The sequence below is a fragment of the Oncorhynchus mykiss genome, chromosome 26 (assembly GCF_013265735.2).
Source record: "Oncorhynchus mykiss isolate Arlee chromosome 26, USDA_OmykA_1.1, whole genome shotgun sequence".
NCBI lineage: Eukaryota > Metazoa > Chordata > Actinopteri > Salmoniformes > Salmonidae > Oncorhynchus > Oncorhynchus mykiss.
This window is the reverse complement of record NC_048590.1, coordinates 16,703,496-16,728,722: the sequence shown is the minus strand read 5'-3', so window position 1 is coordinate 16,728,722 and position 25,227 is coordinate 16,703,496. Positions and strand designations below refer to the sequence as shown.

General features: G+C 44.3%; 1 protein-coding gene across 10 annotated transcripts in view; it reads right to left on the bottom strand.

Moving 5' to 3' along the window:
* LOC110506300 (MAP kinase-activating death domain protein) overlaps positions 1 to 25,227 on the bottom strand; it is an 83,273-nt gene that overhangs the window by 16,676 nt on the left and 41,370 nt on the right. For 3 of the 10 annotated variants that reach the window (XM_021585775.2, XM_036963256.1, XM_036963257.1), the window contains exons 11-30: positions 20,657 to 20,816; positions 20,056 to 20,156; positions 19,496 to 19,716; positions 19,012 to 19,265; positions 18,608 to 18,747; positions 18,094 to 18,207; positions 15,402 to 15,461; positions 13,344 to 13,458; positions 12,842 to 13,028; positions 12,563 to 12,713; positions 9,500 to 9,709; positions 7,918 to 7,974; positions 6,156 to 6,259; positions 5,733 to 5,816; positions 5,031 to 5,189; positions 4,683 to 4,815; positions 3,018 to 3,080; positions 2,392 to 2,512; positions 2,182 to 2,287; positions 1,931 to 2,041 (exon numbers count right to left, since the gene is read on the bottom strand). In XM_021585775.2, the coding sequence (XP_021441450.2) occupies positions 1,931 to 2,041; positions 2,182 to 2,287; positions 2,392 to 2,512; positions 3,018 to 3,080; positions 4,683 to 4,815; positions 5,031 to 5,189; positions 5,733 to 5,816; positions 6,156 to 6,259; positions 7,918 to 7,974; positions 9,500 to 9,709; positions 12,563 to 12,713; positions 12,842 to 13,028; positions 13,344 to 13,458; positions 15,402 to 15,461; positions 18,094 to 18,207; positions 18,608 to 18,747; positions 19,012 to 19,265; positions 19,496 to 19,716; positions 20,056 to 20,156; positions 20,657 to 20,816 (2,651 nt within the window). The remainder of the gene's footprint in view (positions 1 to 1,930; positions 2,042 to 2,181; positions 2,288 to 2,391; positions 2,513 to 3,017; positions 3,081 to 4,682; positions 4,816 to 5,030; positions 5,190 to 5,732; positions 5,817 to 6,155; positions 6,260 to 7,917; positions 7,975 to 9,499; positions 9,710 to 12,562; positions 12,714 to 12,841; positions 13,029 to 13,343; positions 13,459 to 15,401; positions 15,462 to 18,093; positions 18,208 to 18,607; positions 18,748 to 19,011; positions 19,266 to 19,495; positions 19,717 to 20,055; positions 20,157 to 20,656; positions 20,817 to 25,227) is intronic. The other 7 variants (XM_021585787.2, XM_021585788.2, XM_021585790.2 and 4 more) reach the window with 4 other exon arrangements.

Sequence of the window (25,227 nt, the reverse complement as noted above, 5' to 3'; positions counted from 1 at the left end):
TCTGTATGACCAGCTGATGGAAAAGGGAAAAGATTTTGTTGCGTTCTCCCTCGCTGTGGATGAGAGCTGCGACGCATCTGATACTGCTCAGCTGTCAAATCTGTGTGTTACGGAGGAGCTATTAGGATTCAAATCAATGCATGGCACAACCACAGGAAAGGAAATCTTTGAGGAGGTTTCCAAATGTGTAACTGAAATAAAGCTGCCGTGGGATAAACTCGTTGGATTAACGACAGATGGTGCGCCAGCGATGTGCGGTAAAAAGAGTGGACTGGTGGGCATGGTTCGGGAGAAGATGCGGGAAGAGAACTGTGCAGGTGAGCTAACTGTTTACCACTGCATCATACATCAGGAAGCACTGTGTGCCAAAGCCCTAAAGACGGAACATGTTATGACCACAGTAACACAGGTAGTTAACTTTATAAGAGCCAAAGGTCTAAATCACCGCCAGTTTAAATCTTTTCTGGAGGAGTGTGGTTCGGAATACGCAGACGTGCCGTATCACACAGAGGTGAGATGGCTAAGCAGAGGAAAAGTACTGAACAGATGTTTCGAGCTGCGTGAGGAAATATGTCAATTCCTGGAAACCAAAGGGAAGGATACAGCAGAGCTCTGGGAGCAAAAGTTCCTGTGTGAGCTGGCCTTTCTCTGTGACATCTCGAGCCATCTCGATGCGCTGAACCTGCAGCTTCAGGGGCGGGGGCGCATCATCACAGACATGTACGCTGCAGTGAGGGCCTTCAAAACTAAACTGTGCCTGTGGGAGAATCAGATGCTGCAAGGAAACCCTTGCCATTTTCCCTGCTGCCAATCCATAAAAGCGCAGATCTCTACCACCGTGTTCCCATGCGCACAGTTTGCTGAAAAACTCAGTGTTCTCGCCGCTGAGTTTAGCCGGCGATTTGCCGACTTTGATGCCCAGAAATGCAAGTTTGAACTGCTTAGTAATCCCTTCGCAGTTGATGTGGAAAATGCACCAACCAACATCCAAATGGAGCTGATTGAACTCCAGTGCAACGACACGCTGAAGTCAAAGTATGATGCTGTGGGCGCCGCACAGTTTCCACGGTTCATTCCTGACACAATGCCTCAGCTCCGCACCCAAGCTGCTCAGATGCTCTCCATGTTCGGCAGCACTTATCTATGCGAGCAACTTTTCTCCTCGATGAAGATGACCAAAACAACTCACAGGAGACGTCTGACTGATGAACATCTTCGCTCGATACTGAGGATTTCTTCAGCTCAGAGCTTGAGCCCAGACATTGATGAACTAGCATCCAAGAAGAGATGCCAGGTATCTGGCTTGGGCACATCAGATTAGACCAGTGTGCAATAATTAACGTTTTCTTTATGCACTTTTTTCTTGCTACAAGGCATGGGCTTGAATGGTTGATTGATTTATTATCATTTTATTTGTAAAATTATTAGCCAGTGGAAAAAGTTTATTTTGGTATTTAAATCAGAAGGCTGCAAATAGAAAAGAGGCATACAATTTTTATTTAAATTGTATTTATTTAATAAATGAATGCCATTGATGTGTTTTTTCATTTGAAATTCGATTTTGCATGTCTCCACTATTAAATTATATATTGTATGGTAATAAGCGATGCTTGTTCCATATTCAATGTTAAAGCAAAACTTGTTTGGGTCCATATTAAAAGGTTAATTTGTTCAATGTTGGCCCATGACTTTGTTCAGGTTTTACATTTTGGCCCACTGGGTATTTGAGTTTGACACCCCTGCTCTAGAGGGTTAAACAAATATTAGCAACACTGATATTCTCACACACACTAAAAACATGTGTTGCATAAAAGGATCTGGCTCGAAGGACCACATAAAACATTGAATCTTTATGCCACTTGGTAGAACAGTTGACTGCCTTAGTGGCTCCTATTTTATTGAAGAGAGAGAATCATTGGTTCTTTCTTACCAAATTAGCCAGTTTGTCCAGACACTCGTTGATCTCCTGGCTGTGGCTAAGGCCGATGTGGGACTTCCCCATCAGACGCCTCACCTTCTTCCTGATGTCATTCTTGTTCACCTGGACAGACAGAAGGACATACAGACAAACTTAGCAAGAGACGTCGGAAGATATGCGATGCCTACTTATCTGAACATTCGTAGTTGCTGCAGTTGACATACGGGGGTTACGGAGTGAAACATTGTGTGTGATAGACCCACCTTAACCATTAGCATGTAGGCGATCATATTGTGCAGTAGAGTAGCTAGCAGCCTGTCCTCATCGTCCTCCAGACGCTTACGGTCGTGGTCCCCGAGTGACAGGTATCTGTGTAAACAGTGGTAACCATCAGCCTCTATACAGGAAACACAGCTATACAAGGATGGCTGTCATTTCAAAAATACAGATCCACTCTAATAGGCAACCTGTACCTGTCAATCATCTCTTGAGGTCCCTGGTCCATACCCATCCCCTCCCTCTCCAACATGACAGCATCCAAGTAAGCATCCTCCCAGAACTGGACCTGGTCCCACAGTGTAGAGCGCTCCTTACCTACATAAATACAACACTCACTGCTTATCTGTATCCAAAAGGACACACACTTACACAAAAACACATCATGACCACAATCACAAGGGCACACACAAAAAAAAGACAAAACTAGTCTACAAAATCATCCACAGGTCAAAATCACCTTCACACTGACAACTACTGTACATGTCGCCCCACACTCACCAGTAGACGTGCATTAACATACACATGATCCCACAGAACCGTACATAACTGCACACACATAAACACCCACACAAACGAACACGCACCCATACGAACACACACACCAGACCATGTGATTGTTGAAAATGTTTTGTCAACCAAGAGACATCCTCTCTTGTTTACTTGTCCATAGGAGCCCTGCTGCATTGTTTACAACACCAACCACTCAGTGTGATGGGAAACCCAGTGGCGGTAAAGATCAAAGCAGCACATCAAAGCCCAGGTGGGCATTTCATCCAAGCACAAACATAGAAGGTCAAAAGGTGAAAGAGGTCAGCCCTACTCAGAGAGAACGTTTCCATGGCAGCATCCTCCAGCTGGTCCCACATGGAGCTCTTGTCGCGCCCTGCAAGGTGTTCCCGGGACACGCAGTAGGGAGGAAGAGGAGCAGCAGAGCAAAGAGGGTTAAGCTCAGAGCTGAGTGGGTTAATGACAAACCAAGCGAAGAGAGAGAGAGAGAGAGAGAGAGAGAGAGAGAGGAAGGGGTGGAAGCACAAATAAATATACCCAACCTCATTCACTCCAGACCTACCTTCACGCTTTATAGTACAGTTCATGCAGTGTTAGTCAAATAGTGAGAAAGAGTTAGACGTATCAGATTGATATGCAGTACCACTCAAAGGTTTGGACACACCTACTCATTCAAGGGTTTTTCTTTATTTTTACTATTTTCTATATTGTAGGATAAGACATGAAAACTATGAAATAACACATATGGAATCATGTAGTAACCAAAAGTGTTAAACAAATCAAAATATATTTTAAATGAGATTCTTCAAAGTAGCCACCCGTTGCCTTGATGACTGCTTTGCACACTCTTGGCATTCTCTCAACCAGCTTCATGAGGTAGTCACCTGGAATTCATTTCAATTAACAGGTGTGTCTTGTTAAAAGTTAATTTGTGGAATTTATTTCCTTCTTAATACGGTTGAGCCAAATCAGTTCTGTTGTGACAAGGTATGGGTGGTATACAGAAGATAGCCCTATTTGATAAAATACCAAGTACATATTATGGCAAGAACAGCTCAAATCAGCAAAGAGAAACAACAGTCATTACTTTAAGACATGAAGGTCAGTCAATCCGAAAAAATTTCAAGAACTTTGAGCGTTTCTTCAAATGCAGTCTCAAAAACCATCAAGCACTATGATGAAACTGGATCTCATGAGGACTGCCACAGGAAAGGAAGACCTAGACTTATCCTCTGCTGCAGAGGATAAATTCCTTAGAGTTACCAGCCTCAGAAACTACAGCCCAAATAAATGCTTCACAGAGTTCAAGTACAGTGGGGCAAAAAAGTATTTAGTCAGCCACCAATTGTGCAAGTTCTCCCACATAAAAAGATGAGAGAGGCCTGTAATTTTCATCATAGGTACACTTCAACTATACTCTTGCTTGTTTGTAGGTGACCAAATACTTATTTTCCACCATAATTTGTAGATAAATTCATTAAAAATCCTACAATGTGACTTTCTGGATTTTTTTTCTCCTCATTTTGTCTGTCATAGTTGAAGTGTACCTATGATGAAAATAACAGGCCTCTCTCATCTTTTTAAGTGGGAGAACTTGCACAATTGGTGGCTGACGAAATACTTTTTTGCCCAATTGTATGTATGTATGTATGTATGTATGTATGTATGTATGTATGTATGTATGTATGTGTGTATGTGTTTTGCCTTATAGGAAGGATTCACTCAGCAAGATGACATTACAACGAGCAGCACCGCAGATGTGAGATGAGCACTATGCAAGCCAGCAGAGATGTTTAGCCTCGCGCCTCAACGTTCTTCGATGTTGCGGAAATTGACCTGATATTGTTTACTTTGTGCATGCAACATCTCACTGAGGCTACTAGATATTTACTGTAACTTTTTACCACAAAGTTGAACAGAGGGAGACTAAAGAAGGCACACCACAGCCTTTCTAAAGCATCAGTCATCTGGAACGTACCCAGCAGGCCATCACATAGGTAAATCCTCATGCTGATGTCTTCCAAGGGCTGGGTGGGAGGCCCCTTAGCCACGACAGGCACAAGTTTAGCCTTCGCCTCCTTCACACCAGGCTTCATCTTTTGGGTCTTACCCTGGGAAAACACCACAAAACATAAATCATGGGATAAATTCATCTTGCCAAAGACTTTCAAGATTTTCCTGCATTTACAAGATTGGCATCCACAGGCAGACTTCATGTTCCGCATGCATTTGCACTTATCAACCCCCCCCCCCCAAAAAAACAGTTGCACTAATATTAACTGGTGAATCAAGCAGTGTGATCAGCCAGGAAGGACTTTCCACTCACAAACACTGAGCTGGTAGCCGGGTTGGTCTCAACCTCGCTGTCGGACAGTGTTCCCCTGGAGAGGTTGAGATGGGGGGCTTGCCTGCCACCCAAGCCCTCCCCAGCGGTGCTACTCAAGTCACTGTCAGCTCCCAGCGTCTCCCCTGAGCTGTTACTTATCTGGAGGGGTCAGGCGTCAAAGTGTCAGGAGACGAGTGAATATCAGGCATACTGAGACACAGAGAACTCACACTGACTAAGGCTAAAAGAGGCAAGAGTAAGATCAGTACTCCTCAACCCTGCTCTTGGAGAGCTGCAGTACTACAGGTTTTTTTTTTAGGATCACTGAGTTACACTAAGGCTAAGAAACACTGGGGAAGAGGTAGATTAGTATGACACGTACGGTTTTGACAACAGCCATTGTGCCAGGCTGAGACAAAGCAAGACAAGAGATGAGTAGGACTAAAGTTAGCAAAGACTAGAAATGAATCAAACTCAGAATTTAGTAAGATTGGGAAGCAACCTGGTTTGGGATAAGTGTTACTGGGGATGTATGGCTTGAGCTTAAATGAGTCTGTAGAACCTTGAGTGTAAACCTTGTAAGACTAAGGATAAAAATTGCGCTTTGGGATAAGTGGGCCTTGTGATGAGTCACACTGAGGTAAGGTTGAGAGGGTCTAAGGATTGGGTTGAGATTGTTTCTCTGTGTTGGCCGCGCCCTACCACTGTGCTGGCCTCTGAGTCCTGGCTGGTGCTTCTGGTAAGGACTGGCGTTTCAGTGCCGGTCACAGACTCTGTGTCACTCTTCTGCAAAGCAAGACCGAGAAAGAGAGGTGAGCAGACAGACAGTGGTGTAAAGTACTACTTAAGTTGTTTTTTTGGGTATCTGTACTTTACTATTTATATTTATGGCAACTTTTACTTTACTACATTCCTAAAGAAAATATTGTACTTTTTACTCCATACATTTTCCCTGACACCCAAAAGTACTCATTTTTTTGACAGGAAAATGTCTGACATTTTGAAAAGAATGAGAACCAGCAGACAAGCACCAGAGTTGGGGGACAACCGGCGTGAAACAAGTGTCAGATTCAACGTGTGCATTCTTCACTTAGTTACAAGAGCTGGCTTTGGAAAAGAACAGACCTGGGATCCAGAGGTGACACTGAGGCCACTGTCAGCACTGATCTGGGACTTCTTCTCCTCCGTGTCAGTCAGCTCAGGGTGCTGTTTCTTAGCCCCCTCCGCTCCTGCAGGATACATGTTGTCAGCACAGGTGCCATGCGCACTTCCACACTGCCCCCGTATGGAGTGTCACATGATTGGCAACTGGCGGAGAAGTGGGGGAGGGGGCTGGTGACCTAACTGCTATCGAAAGGCTTGCACACGTCGCACTGAATGTGGATTTAGCGTTCGTCTTCTGATTTGAATGACGACACTTTTCACACGATTCTCCATGTAAAATTGGTGCGCACTCGGTTCGCAAATTATGTTCAGAGGTGCAAGGTACTCTCGGCCAGCAAACGCTATTGGTGTGTCTGACCTCTAATACCATCACTTTGGGATTGACCGGAAATACTGGCCCTACAATAGGGACACTTCATTTAGCCAGAGGATCTTGCCTTTCTTTTTATGTTGTGGAATTCAATGAACAACAGTTACAACAGCTATGTCGTTTTTTTATATTCAGAAAGCAAAGAAATGTATAATAAATCAGTCATGTTCAGTAGGCCAAAACAGAGAGATCATATCTCATTTGTTTTCTGTTGCAAAACATTGTTATGTGTGCCCTAATGAACATGACCCAGCTGTCAGATTTCAATAGTCCAAGCATGTGACTATTCAGAGGCAAGTGGAGAATGCAAAATTAGTAGGAATATTGATAGATGTACATCAAACTGTAATTGACAAGGGCAGATACCAATATAAAAGAGGTCAAAGTTACAAAAATTGACATACAGACTCAGGCAGTTAGGCATGCAGACAAACTGAGGGACAGTCAAAATAGGAGACCATTTTCTGCACAAGTTTGCTTTTAGACAAGCATTGACCAACAGCGCTGTTGTTAATATACCAGTCAGTTGTTGCAGAAACACCTTGTTATGACTCACATAATGCACCTCTAGGAAAATGTTACTACAATTAAACAAATGCTGGCCTGCAATCTGTACATTTTGAAGAGTCCAGGATATCAAACCTTTACATTGGAAGAAAGTACAGTCAATTACAATGGTGCAAATGTACAAATGTTCAATGCAAATGTAACCATGACTTGACTTCTGTGATACATTTGGTCATGCAGCCAACAAACCTGCAAGAGATGTTTGTACTCTAACAAACTATTGTGTATTCATTCATGGCTCAGTTATGTTTTGTTTTTTTGTACAATTGAACTTCTTGCCATGTAGTGATTTTCCAGAAAAGCACATTTGCTAAATTAAAATGCCACAACTGACTTAACTTTGATAGAACCTCAAGAGCCCAGGAAAATAGGGAATGTTTGGGATTAGGTATGGGTCTGACAGACTACATTTCCAATGACTATTTCACAACTCAGTGAATAGGCAAACATATGACAGAGTAGCTCTATAGAAAGAAAGAGGAACTCCCTATATTATGACTCCTGATTTGAGATATGCAAGCGTAACTCAGTTATTCCACTGATATCAAGATATGATTCACCCCAAATTTACAAAACGTTACGTACACACCTCAAATCAAGATTATGGACCTAAAGTCCTAGAATCATTATCCATGTCAACATGATCACTTACATTAACTATTTAAATAATTTGTGACTAATCAACATAGGTAGGTTGGGAAAAGGTGGAGAAAAGGGCGTGGAAATGTTAAGAGCTGGCAGTTGTGCAATACCCCAGTCTTTTTTTGTGTGTGAAAAATATCTTACTCTGTTGTTTTTCCATAGCTTTTTGCTTATCCTTTTCATGGTGCCTGCTCCACAATTCTACCCAAGATGCATTGCAAGCAAGGAGAGAAAGACAGAGAGAGTGTCAGAGAGCTGGTTGAGTAGGCAGGTATGGAGGGTGAGCATTAGATAAACCATAACATAAAACAAAATTGAGCATTAAAAAAATATGTTATTTTAACAATTGAGGATGTTTTGTAATGTCTGAGAGTAGTCACATTTCAGCTTGGCAATATGGAACACTATGACATAATTATCTATATGCAGAGTTAGATCCATTGCCAGTTACTGCTACTGAGGTGTAACATTACAACACACCCAACACTCCTGGACCATGGTCCTGGAGAACCACACAAGGGAGAATTCTGGGGTTCCTTGAAAATGTTCTGTGACCGAGGCGTTAACTTATTGGCTAGCAGTGTGTGGCTCTCCAGAACCAGTGTGACAGAGGCAGCAGGGCTTGGTGAAGGGCATGGAATGGGGACGGAGTGGCCGGCCGGCTAGCCAGCAGGTTGAATGGAGCTGTTGCAGAAGCAGGGGTGCAAGTCTTAAAAAGACATTCTGTAGAATTGAAGCTGCATCTTCCCAAAGAGAGAAAAGGGGCTGGTGAAGTGAGGGTAGGTTGGTAGGTAGGGAGATTGAGGGAGTTGGGTGAATCTGTCCCCTGTATACAGACCCAAAGCAACATTTGAGATAGTAGAATGGTGGTCGAAAGGAGAAGCAATGCTTCACTCCTTTTCCACGATGGTCAGTGTTAAATTATCCCTATCACTAAACTAAATGCCAACTGTGGCTTGCTAACGGTGAGCATGACATTTGTCTCTTCCTTGGGCCTGTTTACTGGGGAGTGACGCTCCACCCTCCATGCTAGAGCTGAGAGAACTTCTACTTGTACAGCACGCTTTAAGGAAACCTGCAGTAAAGGCAGAGACAGGTGGTCAGACTCCTTAGCACGGTACTGCAGATTTGGAGTTTCGAGAAGACAACAGAAAACGAAAGACATGCACAGTCAAGGTGCTAGGAGGCAAACAAAGGAGTGCTCCACGAGAGGTGGAGGCAAACAGGGGCACTCAACATTCAGAGGGTGGGAAGAACACATAACACATCCAGGCCGGGGGGGGGGGGGGGGGGGGGGATGGGACTCAATGCAATAATTCACACACGCCTACACCGCTCAAAGCTGTTCCAATCTCACACACATAGCAACATATTATCCAAGGCCAGATCTGGAATTCAAATTTGTCAAATTTGGTTGGAGTTGCATGATGTGCAAATATGCAACCTGTGTACAAATATTACTGCAAACCAGCATAGTGTATTTATGTTCCAAATATATTTCAGAGTTTTACAGCTTTAAATGCTGACCCATTGGGCGCACATCAGTGGTGTGGGTCAAAGTGGATGGAATATCATAAGGGGCTCTTTTTCTAAGGGTAAAGCACTCCCCTTGTTGCCTGGTTGGAGAGAGGTGGGTCAAGGGGTAGGGCAGGGTTTAGACTGGTGAGCAGGGGGGAAAGGGGTGCTCTCAGAGCGCATGCAAGGGGGGATGGGGTGGGCTACACACCAATGGAGGCAATAAAATTCTCCTCGTTCAGACTCCGGGTGTCAAAGTGGTGGGTGTCTTTTCCCCCCGAGGTGGGGTGCGGCAGTTGGAGACGGGGAACGAGGAGGAGCACCGGGGGCCTGGTGCCCTCCATGCGGGCAGACGGGCTGTCCTTGCTGCCCGGGCTGCTTGCAGAGTCACTGGGGCTCCTCTTGTGCTTCTCTGGGTCTACTGGGGCCACCAAGGGGGGAAAAGGGAGAAGAATAGGGAAGAAGGGAAAGAGATAGTAGCGAGAGAATAAAGAAACAGTGTAGAGCTGCAGTAGGAGGTTTGAAGGTTAGAATAGACGGTTGTTTTGTAGGGGTGTGAACGTTCAAGCACTAAAACTAAATTGGGATCCTTAACATTAAGAAAATGATGTGCATACATAAGCTGGGCAGAAGTCTGTGAGTTGTGATTCTGGATGGCCAGATGGCTACCAACACTGACAAGAAACTGCCATGTGGGGAATCGTAAGTGACACATTTCAGCTAGTTTCATCTTGTTCTTGATACCAGGTCTTGTTCTGAGGTAATTAGACTGATTTCATGTCAATGCTAATATGGCAATAATTCACAAGCTAGCTAATCAACAACTGTAAAGATGTATTTGAGAGACAAAAAGTGCTCATTGTGCAAATGTGTTTGTGTTCAATAAACATTGGAGACGAAATATAGTTTACATGTTAACAATCTAAGCCAATCCAGTCTGTTTTGCCCCATAGTTGCGCATGCATCGCCGTTGTTGCTAAACAACCAACCAGTCTATGCACACATTTTTTTCTGGATGCCTGTGGCGTATTCATTATTTCCATACTGCAAAACGTTTCTTAAACAGAAGTAAAAAGGTAGGGAGCTACTTGCATTTGTTCAATAGAGACTTGTTTAACATCTCTAGGCTAGGGGGCGGTATTTTCACGTCCGGATGAAAAGTGTGCCCAAAGTAAACTGCCTGCTACTCAGGCCCAGAAGCTAGGATATGCATATTATTAGTATATTTGGAGATGAAAACACTCTGAAACAGTTTCTGAAAGTGTTTGAATAATGGCTGTGAGTATAACAGAACTTATTTGGCAGGCGAAACTACAGGACAAACCATCCAGGATTTTGTTGTTGTAGAGGTGACAGTGTTTCAATGGGTTTTCTATGTGGATCCTTGGTTGCAGTTCCTATTGCTTCCACTAGATGTCAACAGTCTTTAGAAATTGGTTGATGTTTTTCCTTTGAGTAATGAAGAAGTAGCCATTTCCTATCTGGGTGGATAGCCAAGTGTACTGTTGTGGTTGGGCGCGCGACCTGAAGCTCGCTCCACTTTCATTTTATCCGCTATTGAACGCAGTTTATCCCATCTTAAATTTTATCGATTATTTACGTTAAAAAATACCTAAAGTTGGATTAGGAAAGTTGTTTGAAATGTTTGGACAAAGTTTACAGGTAACTTATTAGATAATGTCGGGCAAGTAGGAACCGGTGTTTTTCTGAATCAAACGCGCCAAATAAATGAACATTTTGGAGATATAACGATGGAATTTATCGAACAAAAGGACCATTTGTGATGTTTATGGGAAATATTGGAGTGCCAACAGAAGAAGCTCTTCAAAGGTAAGGCATGAATTATAATCGTTATTTCTGAGTTTTGTGTCACGCCTGGCAGGTTGAAATATGATTGTCATGTGTTTGTTTGATGGGGTGCTGTCCTCAGATAATAGCATGGTTTGCTTTCGCTGTAAAGCCTTTTTGAAATCTGACACGGTGGCTGGATTAACAAGAAATAAAGCTTTAATTTGGTGTATTGCACTTGAAAGTAAATTGTATGAAAGTTAAATATTTCTAATTATTTAATTCGAATTTGGCGCTCTGCCATGTCACCGGATGTTGTCAAATCAATCCCGTTAACGGGATTTGATCCCTAAGAAGATGCAAAATGTTTTGCAACTATTTAGACTAATGATTACATGTGTTCAGTCTCCGGTCTGTTGCGTGTAGAATATTCTAGTTTATTCATTGATGATAGGCCCTGCTTTACTGAAGTTGCGAGACATTGTAGGCCAAGAAATTGCGAGATGCAGCTTTTGATTGCCGATAGGTAGGCCTAGTGCACGGTTCTGTCTGCCTGCCTGGTGCCCGACATGCCTATACTGTGCCCCTCCCCTCCCTCTGTCCCTTGCTAGCTAGCTATGAAATATGTGAGTGTATTCTCGTAAGTACGGCAACTAATCTATTTCTTGCGTTCCAAAAAAAATCCAAATTTTAGGAGTGATTCCTAGCAGAATCCAATCTTAGCACTTAGAAATGGGAGTCGACATGCAAGGAGTCGAAGAATCATTTATTTTGGAGTCGATGCTCCAACAGTACGTCATCGTCGTTAACGGTTGGAAAAATGGCAGAGAAAGGCAAGCAGCGAAGTCCTGTATTGCAATATTTTAAGAAGTTACGTGAGGAAGGAAATGTAAACTTTGCAAGGTGGAATTGAGGTACAGTAATGGCAGTAGATGTGCAATGCTTACCCATCTAAAAGGGATGCACCGAGACCCAACCCGTTGCTGGCAGTAGCAAAGCTGCATTGTGAATTTGAGTTGAATTTTTATTAAATGTTTTTTTTTTTTTTTATGTTATCGTTTGTCACATCCCTAGTTGTAATTCGCTCAGTGAATGCTTAATTAAACTGCAAAGGTCACCTAAAAATTAGGCATGCTTTGGCAGTACTGACTCAGAGATTAAACCTGAACTCACTGTTGTAAAAACATATTGCTTACTTTTCAGATGAGTTGATAAAAGAAAAAGACAAAAAAGGCTGGAACCAGAAATGATCCAGATTGCACTCCTTTTCCTATCCAATACTTACATTGCCTTTAAGTGGAGTGTATGAAACGCTGTTAAGCACTTCTTTGGTTTCAAACGAGAATAAAGCAAAGGGTAACTTTCATTTTTTCCAGAGGAAATAGTTAAGTCATCGTTTGGGAGGGGGCATGACATGCTGATTAAATGTGTCCTTTGAGAGAAAATGTTGACACTTTTAGTTGACTATAGGTTTTCTGAACGTTACCTTTGGTTTGGTAGTGGGTGCGTGCGATTTCCAGCAGAACGAAGACGCTGGCCATGCCTCCAAGCCCGGCATTGGTGTACGAGTGTTCCAGACTAGAAACGGTGCACTTCAGTATGTCTAACATGCCCTTGTAAACCTTCCTGCCAATCTCCTGAAGAGTAGAACACACACGCACGGTTTAATTGAAAGGTGTTATTCAGCTTTAATTCAAAATCAAGGTTAAAAAACACAATTACATCTTCTCTCCCCCTCTCTTGCCCAATTTCTTTCTACACTCACCACATCACGGATGACCTCCTGCCTGACATCCTCCTCGGACTGGACGGCACGGTTCAGCTTGCTCAGCACGAAGACGCGCAGCTGCTCGTTCTCCAGCAGGCGGCGTACCTTCTTCATGTTGAGCCAGCCCACGCCTTGGCCCTCCAGCACGCTCTGCACCACCTCCTTCAGGAACTGCTGGTTCTCACTGGGACAGACCCAACTCTGGTTCAGTCACTCAGATCACACTCCCCTTTTTGGTATACGTCACCACTGGCTCTTAAGTTAGACAACCCTTCTCCTAAAGAGGATTGATATATCACCTATCCAGGTCTGTCATTTGACATTATATTGGCAAGAAAGTTTATGACAACCAGCTTGTTTTTTGATGGCCAACAGGATACCATGAAGACATTATGCCATGAAGGTGGTAAACTAATTCAAATATGGCGGTCAGCGTGAGTTGTCAAATAATGCCATGACAGCAAAGTCCTGGTAATACAGTCTCATAGAGGTCTGTTACCTGGTGTTGTTGGCACGACCCTGGGGCGAAGGGGACTCTCTCTTGACCGTGGGACTGTGCTTAATGACCGACGACTTCTGGTCAACAAGCGCCCTGGGGGGACCGCGGGCGCCTCCTGCAGGAGTCATATAGAACATAGTAAATACCATGGAAAACACAAAACCATAACCAACGACAAGTCGGGGACATACAAACAGAAATAGTAGCCAACTTGATACAGGAGGAGCTTATACACTTCACTACAAAGCCCCTAAATCACAGTCTACAATGTACTAATTAGAAAACCACATCAAAGACTAACAGACAAAGATGGGACACATCCTGCATACATGAAAGGACACACTCACACACACATTTTCAGTGGCGGGGACACTAACTAATGACTAGCGGAGCTACAGGTTTCATATTCAGACACTAAAAGGTGAGGGACAGATCAACTGGGACGCCACACAGAAGGAGTCAATATGGCGCTGTGTTTGGGCATCACACATCGGCAGAGAACAGAGGCGAGATCAGATTGGAGCGGGATCTGCATGGCAACAAGACAAGTTGTGTGTCATGCAGAAAAAGAACAAAAAAATACAGATGGGTCGACAATCACACACACACACGGCTAACGGAACGCTCCACACTGTAGTGTTCATACTGTTAGTCACCTTGTACAGTTTGACAGACACTCACATGAACACACAGTGCCATGGCATACAACAGTATGGTGGATCCCCTGCAGAGATTTGGCCTGTGAACAATATTATTATCAAACTGATTATAATATTGTTGCGCCGACATAGCTTACCCACTGGACAGACCTCAGTTCAACGTCTATTTTTGATTTACATTTGGTTGAGTTGTCAACTAAAGAGAATCAACACCAAAAAAAAAAATTATTCCCTGACGTTGATGACTTTTTGCAAATCCAAATCAGTTTTCCACGGTGATTCAGCATCACTTTTTTTTAATGACGTGGAAACAACGTTGATTCAACCAGTTTTTGCCCCGTGGGTAGCCTGTTTGACACTTTGAACATTTAAGCTAAAGGTAATGTCTTGAATGTGAGGATACAAATAAATACATCCACCAAATATGCATTGGATCCTTGTCATAAACAGACAACGGCTGTTACCGGTATATATCCAATTTTACCATGGCATTACATAGGCATGATTGTAGGCTCTATCACCGCAGGTTACCAAAGACCTCACCTGACAACGAAGCCATTTTGCCCCACATTTTCCGAAGCATCGTCCATAAGTTGTACAACATGCATCAAAGCACTTCAAACAATTCCATTCCATTTGATCACTGTGGTACTGGTACAGATGCTCAGTAACCACAAAGCCAGCTCAGTGTCCAATGACAACGCCAATCAAAACCGGTGACTATGAGTTCAGGAAGTAAGACAGAACAGTACTCTTGGTGCTGCGAGACCGCACTCCTTAATTAAATTAACAATGAAACAGTGTTTAAAACTAACTGCCAGCACTGGAAGAATGATGTCATGCCTTACCTACAGGGTAGCAGTTTTGATTGGCTACGGCCTGCCTCCACTGGCAAGGTGATGGGAGGTCTAGGTGTGTATGTGTGAGACCAAAGAGGTGGCCAAACAAGCAAATATAGCTTCTTGCTTGGCTTGGAGAATAATGGGAAAGCTGATGTTGACCAACTCGAATCAACATCTTGTCAGGTCCCATACAATACTGTGGAATGCAGAGACTTAGATTGGCACAAAAAATAAAATAATGAATGGCATCATCTTCACAATTGTCAATATGGGATGCACAGCTTCTAACAAGCTAAGATCGCGAGGGCCCAACTCAAACTAACGCAAAGACGTGTGGATGGGTGGAGTGACTCGGCAAAGGTTAGTGATTGGGGGAACAGTCACTGTGGATGGTGAAAGACAACAGGACCGACTCGATGTATGACGATGAATGATCTCTCGATGGTGCACGTCAGGTGACAGAGGAGTGAGAGAGTGAGCGAGGAGGATGCTGGGAGATGTAGTTGACTGGCTAGGAGAAGCATGCAGCCCACGCAGTTTTAAAGGGCGGAACCCACCTTCTCCACTCACCGGACCGGCCTCTGTAATTATCTCCATTAGAGAATTTAGTCCAAATACTGGACACAAAACCCAGAATTAGTGCAGAGAAGTGGAAAGAGGGACAGAGAGGGACACCGGCCCAGACCGAACCAGTCTGAACATCAACCCACAACACACATGCACTGCAACACATTGACAGAGCACACAAAGAGTGCAGAAAATAAAAAGGAGAAAAAGAAAGAACGAGGGAGACCAAGGAAGGGGGAAGGACATTTCTTACAAAGAAATGTTGGGACTTAATCTCAAAAGGTTATAGCCATTAAATTTCATGACCAATCCTACATGTGGTGATTGTTAGGACCACTATATCTTTTTAGACCATCTAGGGGTGGGAGAAAGCATTTGCCAATTTTAAGTGTCTACGTCCAGAAGAGAGCGAGTTTATGGGCTCTCGGACCACAGAGACCTCAGACGGAGAACACACAAGAACGATGGAGAGCCACCGAACAAGCGAGCGAGCAAGGTAACAGACCGCACAGAGCAAGGAGATCAGGTGTCAGTTTCATTTCAATTCCAGTCCACTTGGGTAATCAATTGTACTTCAATCGATGAAATGAAAAATCCTCAGCGAAAGCAATGGGTAATTTGACATTCAGGAACTGAATTCATCCTCAAATTTGAGTAGAATTGAAAACGGACTTGAGCCCAACCCTGCAGGGAAACCAAGAGAAAAAAACACTAAATGTGAAAATGCCACATAAAATATGTATGCAAATTAAGAGATCTGTCGTCTATAAATGTGTGCATCATAGCGCATCAGACTCCCACCAAACAGAGAGGAATAACAAGGAAACAGAGGGAAGGATATGGATATACATGAATGAAAATACAGGTATATCTCCTAGTATGCAAAGAGAAAAAAACACTAAATGTGAAAATGCCACATAAAATATGTATGCAAATTAAGAGATCTGTCGTCTATAAATGTGTGCATCATAGCGCATCAGACTCCCACCAAACAGAGAGGAATAACAAGGAAACAGAGGGAAGGATATGGATATACATGAATGAAAATACAGGTATATCTCCTAGTATGCAACCTGAGTAATATGGACTCAGGTAGGATCAAATAAGGGTCAAAGATGGAGCTAGTTGTAGGGCAAAACAAACTACCACACCAGACAATAACATACCCGGACTGTCTGGACCCGGGCTACCCGGGGTACTAGCCGGGCTGTCATCTGAACAGTCAAGACAAAACAAAATCACCATCAAAAGGATAAAAAGAAACAAATGTTGTTGCTATGGCAGCGATCTCACACAGCGTGGGGTTATTGAGTTTAACACATGCATTTCTTATGTTCTCTCACAAATGTTCCCATAACAAAATCAGGCAACCATGTGGGATTGGGAACATTGAAAACGGGGTCCTCAATATCCGCCTATTGCCTAACTTACATCAACATGACGGTCCACAGACAGACAAATTTAGAATGAAAGTCTATTCATTCAAAAAAAAAAAAAATCAAAATAAAGATTTCTACAAACCTTCCTCAATTTCCTCCTCTATGTCAAAATTAAAATATTCTATATTTTTGTAAATTAAAATAATAAGAGGGGAAAAGACAAAAGGAAATAAAATAGACATTTACATGGTGAAGTTGCATAAATGCTAATACTGTGTAGCCTAAACATCTCAGCATGAGCACTGAATGCTTACTTGACATACTGTCAATACTAACTTTACTTAGTGCAAACAAAACAACAGCCTCTGAGGAAGAAATATGCTGATGTTAAAGAAGTTCAACATGTCAGTCAGAGTTACACATTGTTATGTCATCTTCTCTCCTTCCTTCTCCACACCAGGTTAAAGTAGGCCTAACTGTCCAGTGAAAATCTTACTTTGAAAAGTAATATTCTGTTAACCCGTACCCGAATCATGTTGTTAACTCATCCCATACTTGTATTTGTGGACAAAGCATAAATTGGATGGAAAAAAAACCCCACCTCAAAGTCAGTTTATAAAAAAAATACTTGTTATTTCCTCATAGAACATGACATCACGTTGGCTCATTGAGCTGGCCAATCAGCGGTCTACAGTGGTTTTAATGACTTGTATACTCCGACACCATTCTGTTGTTGGGGTATGCCCACATAATTCAAACAAAGAAAGCTGCTTTTAAACATACTTAATAAAAATAAAATAAAAATTGAATTAAAACTATTTCACTCATATTGTAATTAATTATTGGTCAAATTTCTAAGAAATCTGAAAACACTGGACAGTTACTTTAAATGATTAAGTTTACTGTAGCTTATGCTCAATGTGTCTTATCAAGATAAATAGCAGACACGATACGGTGTATAAAGCACTCCAAATGTTATTTTTAATGCCCATGACAAAACAAAGACCTTAACACTTTGTAACCACTAAAAGAGCTGTATGGACAACCCTTTGAACTTTGAAAGGGCATTGTTTTTAGTAGACAGCCTGCCTCTACTGCCTTCAACTGACAAACCTGACCGCAATCGGCTGTAGGGCGCAACAACTGTACAGAAAACAGATAGGAGGGGAATACAGCCACAGAGAGTGAAATGGAGAAGGAGATGAGATGGATAAAAGTCAGAGATAGAAAGAGAGATGAAGGAGGAGTGACGATAACGTGAAAGGTGGACAAAACAGGGCAAAGGGCTGCATTAGTACTGTACCTTTGAGATTGGGGAAGGGCCCAGCCCCAGCGGCCTTCTCCCTCAGCCCCCCCTTGTTGGGTACAGACAGGTTGGAGAGGCTAAAGCTGGAACCGTGGTTCTTGTACAGATTACCTGCAGTGAAAGAGAGAGCGTCACTGATGAAGTTTATCAAAGCAACCAACATTTAACCATGTTTCACCATCCTATAGTATTACCTACCGGTGATGATTTGCAGCCCATCGTCAAGTTCCATTTCAATCCCAACCTAGCTGGCAAATATTGCCAATTTCTGGTTGTAAACTATACATTTCTGGTTGTCTTCCTGGTTGAGAAGACCAGCAACCAGTATTGCCCGCTGGATAACCCTTACCCATTCCCCCTTCAGTGTCCAAAGATCCCATAGGACAAGATAGACGAGCAGAAGGGCAAAAAAGCTCCGCTTTGGAGGACAAAGTCTAACCGTCACCTATCCAGCCCTTTCAGATCTGTGACTATCATACAACTGAAATTGACCCTGGTTAAGGAGACTCACTGGCAAAGGACATGAGGCTCCCAAAGCCATCGCTGCTGTTGTTGGAGATGGTGGAGTTTGGAGAACTGTTGCGGGAGTCGCCCTCTCCGTCCGACTCTCCGGGCAGCTTTAGGCTGCTGGGCCTCAGGGGGCGTTGGGCTCTGTGGAGTAGAACAAGTGTTGGAGGTCTGGGTCTGTTAGAGGTCTGTCACGCTCTGTTAGCTTAGTTTTTCGACTGCTACACCAGAGGCATATCACAGATGCAGAATTCAGAAGCGGAGACTTAGTTGAGTGAGTGTGTTTAAGAGATGTATACTTCAGTTTTTTTTTAAACTATGTTTTCAGAATGTGTGGTTTATGATGCTTGTTTGTGTGTACATCGTTATGGCGTAGGTGTGTTGTAACGTAGGTGTGTTGTAACGTACTTGTTGCCATTGAGGTTCTGGTTGAACCGGGGTGTGTACGTCTCCTCTTGGTCTTCTGCCTCAGGGTCCTCCTCAGCGGGGAAGCCATACTGAGGCTCAAAGTAGGGGTTGTCGTACTCTCCCTTCTTATTGGCTGGTCCCACCGGGGCAGCGTCTGGGGGAGGTCTGGAGAAAGGCGGAGCGCCCAATCCCGGGACAGGGTTCTGTAGAGCTGTACTGGCCAATGCCTCCATTTCCACTGGTTCTGCCTGCTCCTGGACACAATGAACATCAATCAATGGACACTAATGGTTGATATTCAATACACAAGATTTCTTCTTCCTTCTCATAAAGTGGCAAAAACTCAAGCAAAGATTTAATTATAGCCATTAGGTTCTCATGTTCTCAAATACAAACATAAGTTGCCAAAAATGTCAGTTGCTAAAAACACATATCGTGTTAACTGCATCATTTTATACAGGTGTAAATTGAGGGGTTCACTGACATTGTTGACTCCCTGGATGATTGTGCTGGGGCTGGAGCTGGCGGTTGTGCTGGAGCTCGAGCGGAGGGCTTGTCCATCAGGAGGTTCAGGAGCTCCGTCGCCCCCCTCGGGCAGTGCCTTCTCTTGGGGGAGGGGACCGTCTCCTCCCTTGAACTCCTGGAAGTCCTGGAACTCCACTTCGCTGGCGTCTCCCAGTGCGGCGTGGGTAGGGGGATCCAGGTCTACGACACCAAAAGACAGATATTAGTTAGTGTTGATGGCAAAAGGGTCACAAAACAAAATGTTTAGCTAGTGACGGTTTCTGAAAGGAATTGATCATTTTAGGTTGCCATTTTTCAAGATGAAAACAATTGTCGGTTATTATAGTCAGTGGAATTTACCGTTTTTTTGTCATAACAATAAGTATGTGTAAGCTAGGTGGTTCTTGGGCTGCAATTACACAGGCAGCCCAAATCTGATATTTTTGTCACTATATTGGTCTTTTGCCAATAATTGGGTAAAATAATAGAATTGGGTTTCCTGGGTAAATGCAGCCTTGGTGAAATGGCACAGATACTTACTTGGCATGTCCCCTTGGATGTCACATTTGATCATTTCGCTCACCAAGTCTCCAAGTGACGAGTAGGAAGAACTGGAGTCATCGTAGTCAGCCTCACTGTCACTGCCACGGAGACAAAACAGAGTAGCATTACCCCAGACCCCATCCTGGTGACACCTTACATGTCTACAGAAGGCTAACTGAAAAACGCTAACTAACCCTTTCTCAGACTAAAATTAACCTCAACTCATACCATCATTTCTAGCAAGACCAGCAAGCTAACTATTGAGCCAACTGGCAAATCTACTAGTTAATGTTTAGAGTTCGCCATCTAGTGGCATTCTATAGCCTACCATGCTGCTTCTTCTGCACTGTCTCCGTCGGCCGCACTTGCACACACACAAACACACAAATGATGCACACTTACACAGATCAAACACTGGAAAGGACCTCCTTTCAGATCTAGTTTTTTTACGCAGCTAAATGGCGCACTAACATGTTTTCCACATTGCCAGTACCTGGCACTGAAAAAATCGTTAATTTAACATTTTGTCAATTATATTATAACAGTAGTATCAAAAAAAACATTATACCTTCCAACCGTGGAGGTGTTGTTTTTTTACCTGTCGTCTGTGGGGTCCGAGTCGTTGGCCTCATCTTCTAGGGGTCCGCTCATGGCCTCGGCCAGCCGGGAGCTGCCGTCATACACACGGTAGAACACTGGCTGCAGCTGGTGGGCGTACCACTTGCCCTTGTCTCCGATTAAAGATGGGTCATACACGTCTGCAGAACACAGAGGTACGCTCAGAAACACTATGAAACCTTCAAACTGCCTATATCGCTCATTGAACTATACCGGAGTGCACAAAACATTAGGAACAACTGCTCTTTCCATGACAGACTGACCAGTTGAATCCAGGTGAAAGCTATAATCCCTTAATGATGGCACCTATTAAATCCACTTCAAGTCAGTGTAGATGACGGGAAGGATATAGATTAAAGAAGGATTTTTAAACCTTTTGAGACAATTGAGACATATGTGTGCCATTCAGAGTGAATGGTCAAGATAAAATATTTAAGTGCTTTTGATCTGAGTATGGTAGTAGGTGCCAGGCACACCAGTTTGTGTCAAGAACTGCAATGCTGCTGGGTTTTTCATGCTCAATAGTTTCCTGTGTGTATCAAGAACGGTCCACCACCCAAAGAACATCCAGCCAACAACTGTGGGAAGCATTCGAGTCAACATGGGCCAGCATCCATGTGGTACGCGTCAAACACCTTGTAGAGTTCATGCCCCAACAAATTGAGGCTGTTCTGAGGGCAAAAGGGGGTGCACCTCAATATTCAGAAGGTGTTCCGAATGATTTGTACACTGAGTGTATATCCACATTTGACCTAAAGAAAGTGCAATAATTGATAGCATAATTCACTTTTTACTTAACCCTTTACACACGTGGAAATGAGCTTATACGGATAGGGCTCAATTGAAATGTTTCTTACAGAAGAAATATGACAAGCATATTCATAACAATGGTAGCAATTGAAAGAGAACAGTTTGGAGATAATTGGAAAATGATTAGACCAAAAGGTGAGTACGCAACAGTTCACCTGACAAGACTGAATCCAAACATTACACTGTTGATTTCGTGTGCATTTTACATTTACTGTACTTTTTTTTGCAAACACTCTGGATATATTCAGTATCACGATAAGACTATTACTGGGAAATGTGGGGAAGGTCCAACATACTGCAAGACAAAAAATGACAAGGGTTTGAGTGAGAGGACTAAGCGGCTACACACCTTTCTGAAGTGTGCACAGTTCCTAAGCCATTTCAATGCACGATTATGACTCAAAAGAAGCGTCTTCAACTATACAGGTACTTTTTTTGTTTGAGCTCTCCTGCTGTGCCGTTGAGGAACTGTAGCAAGAACCCTTGTAGTCGTATCGTATCGCATGGAACACAACCCCGCAATCACACAATTCCTGTTGTTGTTGACTCAATGCAAAAACGGCCCATTATAAAAATCGCAATCTGGGTCAGATGTGCACTATTTGAAAGCTTGTTCCATTGCCAATATGACTAGCTAAGTTCTAAAATACTTTCAGGCTTTCACAAGAAACAGATTATAATTTTGGTGCGCTTTGAAAGGAGTCAGTAGTGCATTCAGGTGCGTGGCCAGCGGCAAATTTCCTTCACAATAAACAAACGTAGGCTCATTCTGATCAGAACAACCCAGGGGATGACGCCATGTCATCTTGTAACTGTACATCAAACATAGTATATGATTTTTAGAATTTGGAAATGTAAAGTGCACATTTGGACTCGCGGTTGTTTGGCTTGCTTTAATGACATGAAAGCGGTACCTATCAATAATCCTCAACGTCTCATCTTTCAAAATACCTCGAGTCATCTTTATTTACAGCATTTCCCTCACTAAGACAACCACAAATGTGCTAAAGATGTCCAATTACCAGGAGGGATGGGAGCAACTTCTAGTCGCTTGATGGTCAAGTTCAGAACGTCTGTCAGTCAAAACCCATACAAATCAAACTTTATTTGCCACATGCGCCGACTACAACAAGTGTAGACTTTACCGTGAAATGCTTACTTACAAGCCATTAACCAACAGTGCAGTTCAAGAAGAAGAAAAGATTTACCATGTAGACTAAAATAAAAAGTAATAATAAAAAGTAACACAATAAGAATAGCGAGGCTATATACAGGGTGGCATCAGCACCGAGTCAGTGTGCAGGGGTACGGGCTAGTTGAGGTAATCTGCACATGTAGGTGGGGGCGAAGTGACTATGCATAGGCAACAAACAAACAGCGAGTAGCAGCAGTGTACAAAAGGGAGGGGAGGGGATCAATGTAAATTGTCCGGTGGCGATTTTGATGAATTGCTCAGCAGTCTCAGCAGGCTTGGAGGTAGAAGTTGTTGAGGGGTCTTTTGGTCCTAGACGTGGAGCTCCGGTACCGCTTGCCGTGCGGTAGCAGAGAAAACAGTCTATAACTAAACCTTTTGAGGATCTGGGGACCTATGCCAAATCTTTTCAGTCTCCTGAGGGGGAAATGGTTTTGTCGTGCCCTCTTCACGACTGTCTTGGTATGTTTGGACCATGCTAGTTCGTTGATGTGGACACCAAGGAACATGAAACTCTCGACCCGCTCCACTACAGCACCGTCGATGTTAATGGGGGCCTGTTCGACCCGCTCCACTACAGCACCGTTGATGTTAATAGGGGCCTGTTCGACCCGCTCCACTACAGCACCGTTGATGTTAATGGGGGCCTGTTCGACCCGCTCCACTACAGCACCGTCGATGTTAATGGGGGCCTGTTCGACCCGCTCCACTACAGCACCGTTGATGTTAATGGGGGCCTGTTTGACCCGCTCCACTACAGCACCGTTGATGTTAATGGGGGCCTGTTTGACCCGCTCCACTACAGCACCGTTGATGTTAATGGGGGCCTGTTTGACCCGCTCCACTACAGCACCGTTGATGTTAATGGGGGCCTGTTTGACCCGCTCCACTACAGCACCGTTGATGTTAATGGGGGCCTGTTCGACCCGCTCCACTACAGCACCGTTGATGTTAATGGGGGCCTGTTCGACCCGCTCCACTACAGCACCGTTGATGTTAATGGGGTCTGTTCGACCCGCTCCACTACAGCACCGTTGATGTTAATGGGGGCCTGTTCGACCCGCTCCACTACAGCACCGTTGATGTTAATGGGGGCCTGTTCGACCCGCTCCACTACAGCACCGTTGATGTTAATGGGGGCCTGTTCGACCCGCTCCACTACAGCACCGTTGATGTTAATGGGGGCCTGTTCGACCCGCTCCACTACAGCACCGTCGATGTTAATGGGGGCCTGTTCGACCCGCTCCACTACAGCACCGTCAATGGGGGCCTGTTTGACCCGCTCCACTACAGCACCGTCGATGTTAATGGGGTCTGTTCGACCCGCTCCACTACAGCACCGTCGATGTTAATGGGGGCCTGTTCGACCCGCTCTACTACAGCACCGTCGATGTTAATGGGGGCCTGTTCGACCCGCTCCACTACAGCACCGTCGATGTTAATGGGGTCTGTTCGACCCGCTCCACTACAGCACCGTCGATGTTAATGGGGGCCTGTTCGACCCGCTCCACTACAGCACCGTCAATGTTAATGGGGGCCTGTTCGACCCGCTCCACTACAGCACCGTCGATGTTAATGGGGGCCTGTTCGACCCGCTCCACTACAGCACCGTCGATGTTAATGGGGGCCTGTTCGACCCGCTCCACTACAGCACCGTCAATGTTAATGGGGGCCTGTTCGACCCGCTCCACTACAGCACCGTCGATGTTAATGGGGGCCTGTTCGACCCGCTCCACTACAGCACCGTCGATGTTAATGGGGGCCTGTTCGACCCGCTCCACTACAGCACCGTCGATGTTAATGGGGGCCTGTTCGACCCGCTCCACTACAGCACCGTCGATGTTAATGGGGGCCTGTTCGACCCGCTCCACTACAGCACCGTCAATGTTAATGGGGGCCTGTTCGACCCGCCAATTTTCCTGTTGTCCACCGTCAGCTCCTTTGTCTTACTCACATTGAGGGAGAGGTTGTTATCCTGGCACCACACTGCGAGGTCTCTGACCTCCTCCCTATAGGCCGTCTCATCATTGTCGGTGATCCGGCCTACCACTGTTGTGTCGTCAGCAAACTTAATGATGGTGTTGGAGTTGTGTTTGGCCACGCAGTCGTGGGTGAACAGGGAATACAGGGCAGGACTAAGTACACACCCCTGAGGGGCCCTGGTGTTAAGGATCAGCGTGGCAGATGTATTGTTGCCTACTCTTACCACCTGGGGGCGGCCCATCAGGAAGTCCAGGATCCAGAGGGAGGGGTTTAGTCCTTAGCTTAGTGATGAGCTTCGTGGGCACTATGGTGTTGAACGCTGAACTGTAGTAGATGAACAGCATTCTCACATAGGTGTTCCTTTTGTCCAGGTGAGAAAGAGCAGTGTGGAGTGCGATTGAGTCATCTGTGGATCTGTTGGGGCGGTATGCGAATTGGATTGGGTCTAGGGTAACCGGGAGGATGCTGTTGAAGTGAGCCATGACCAGCCTTTCAAAGCAAAGGTAAACAATTAGGCAGGTTACCTTCGCTTCTCAGGGCACAGGGACTATGGTGGTCTGCTTGAA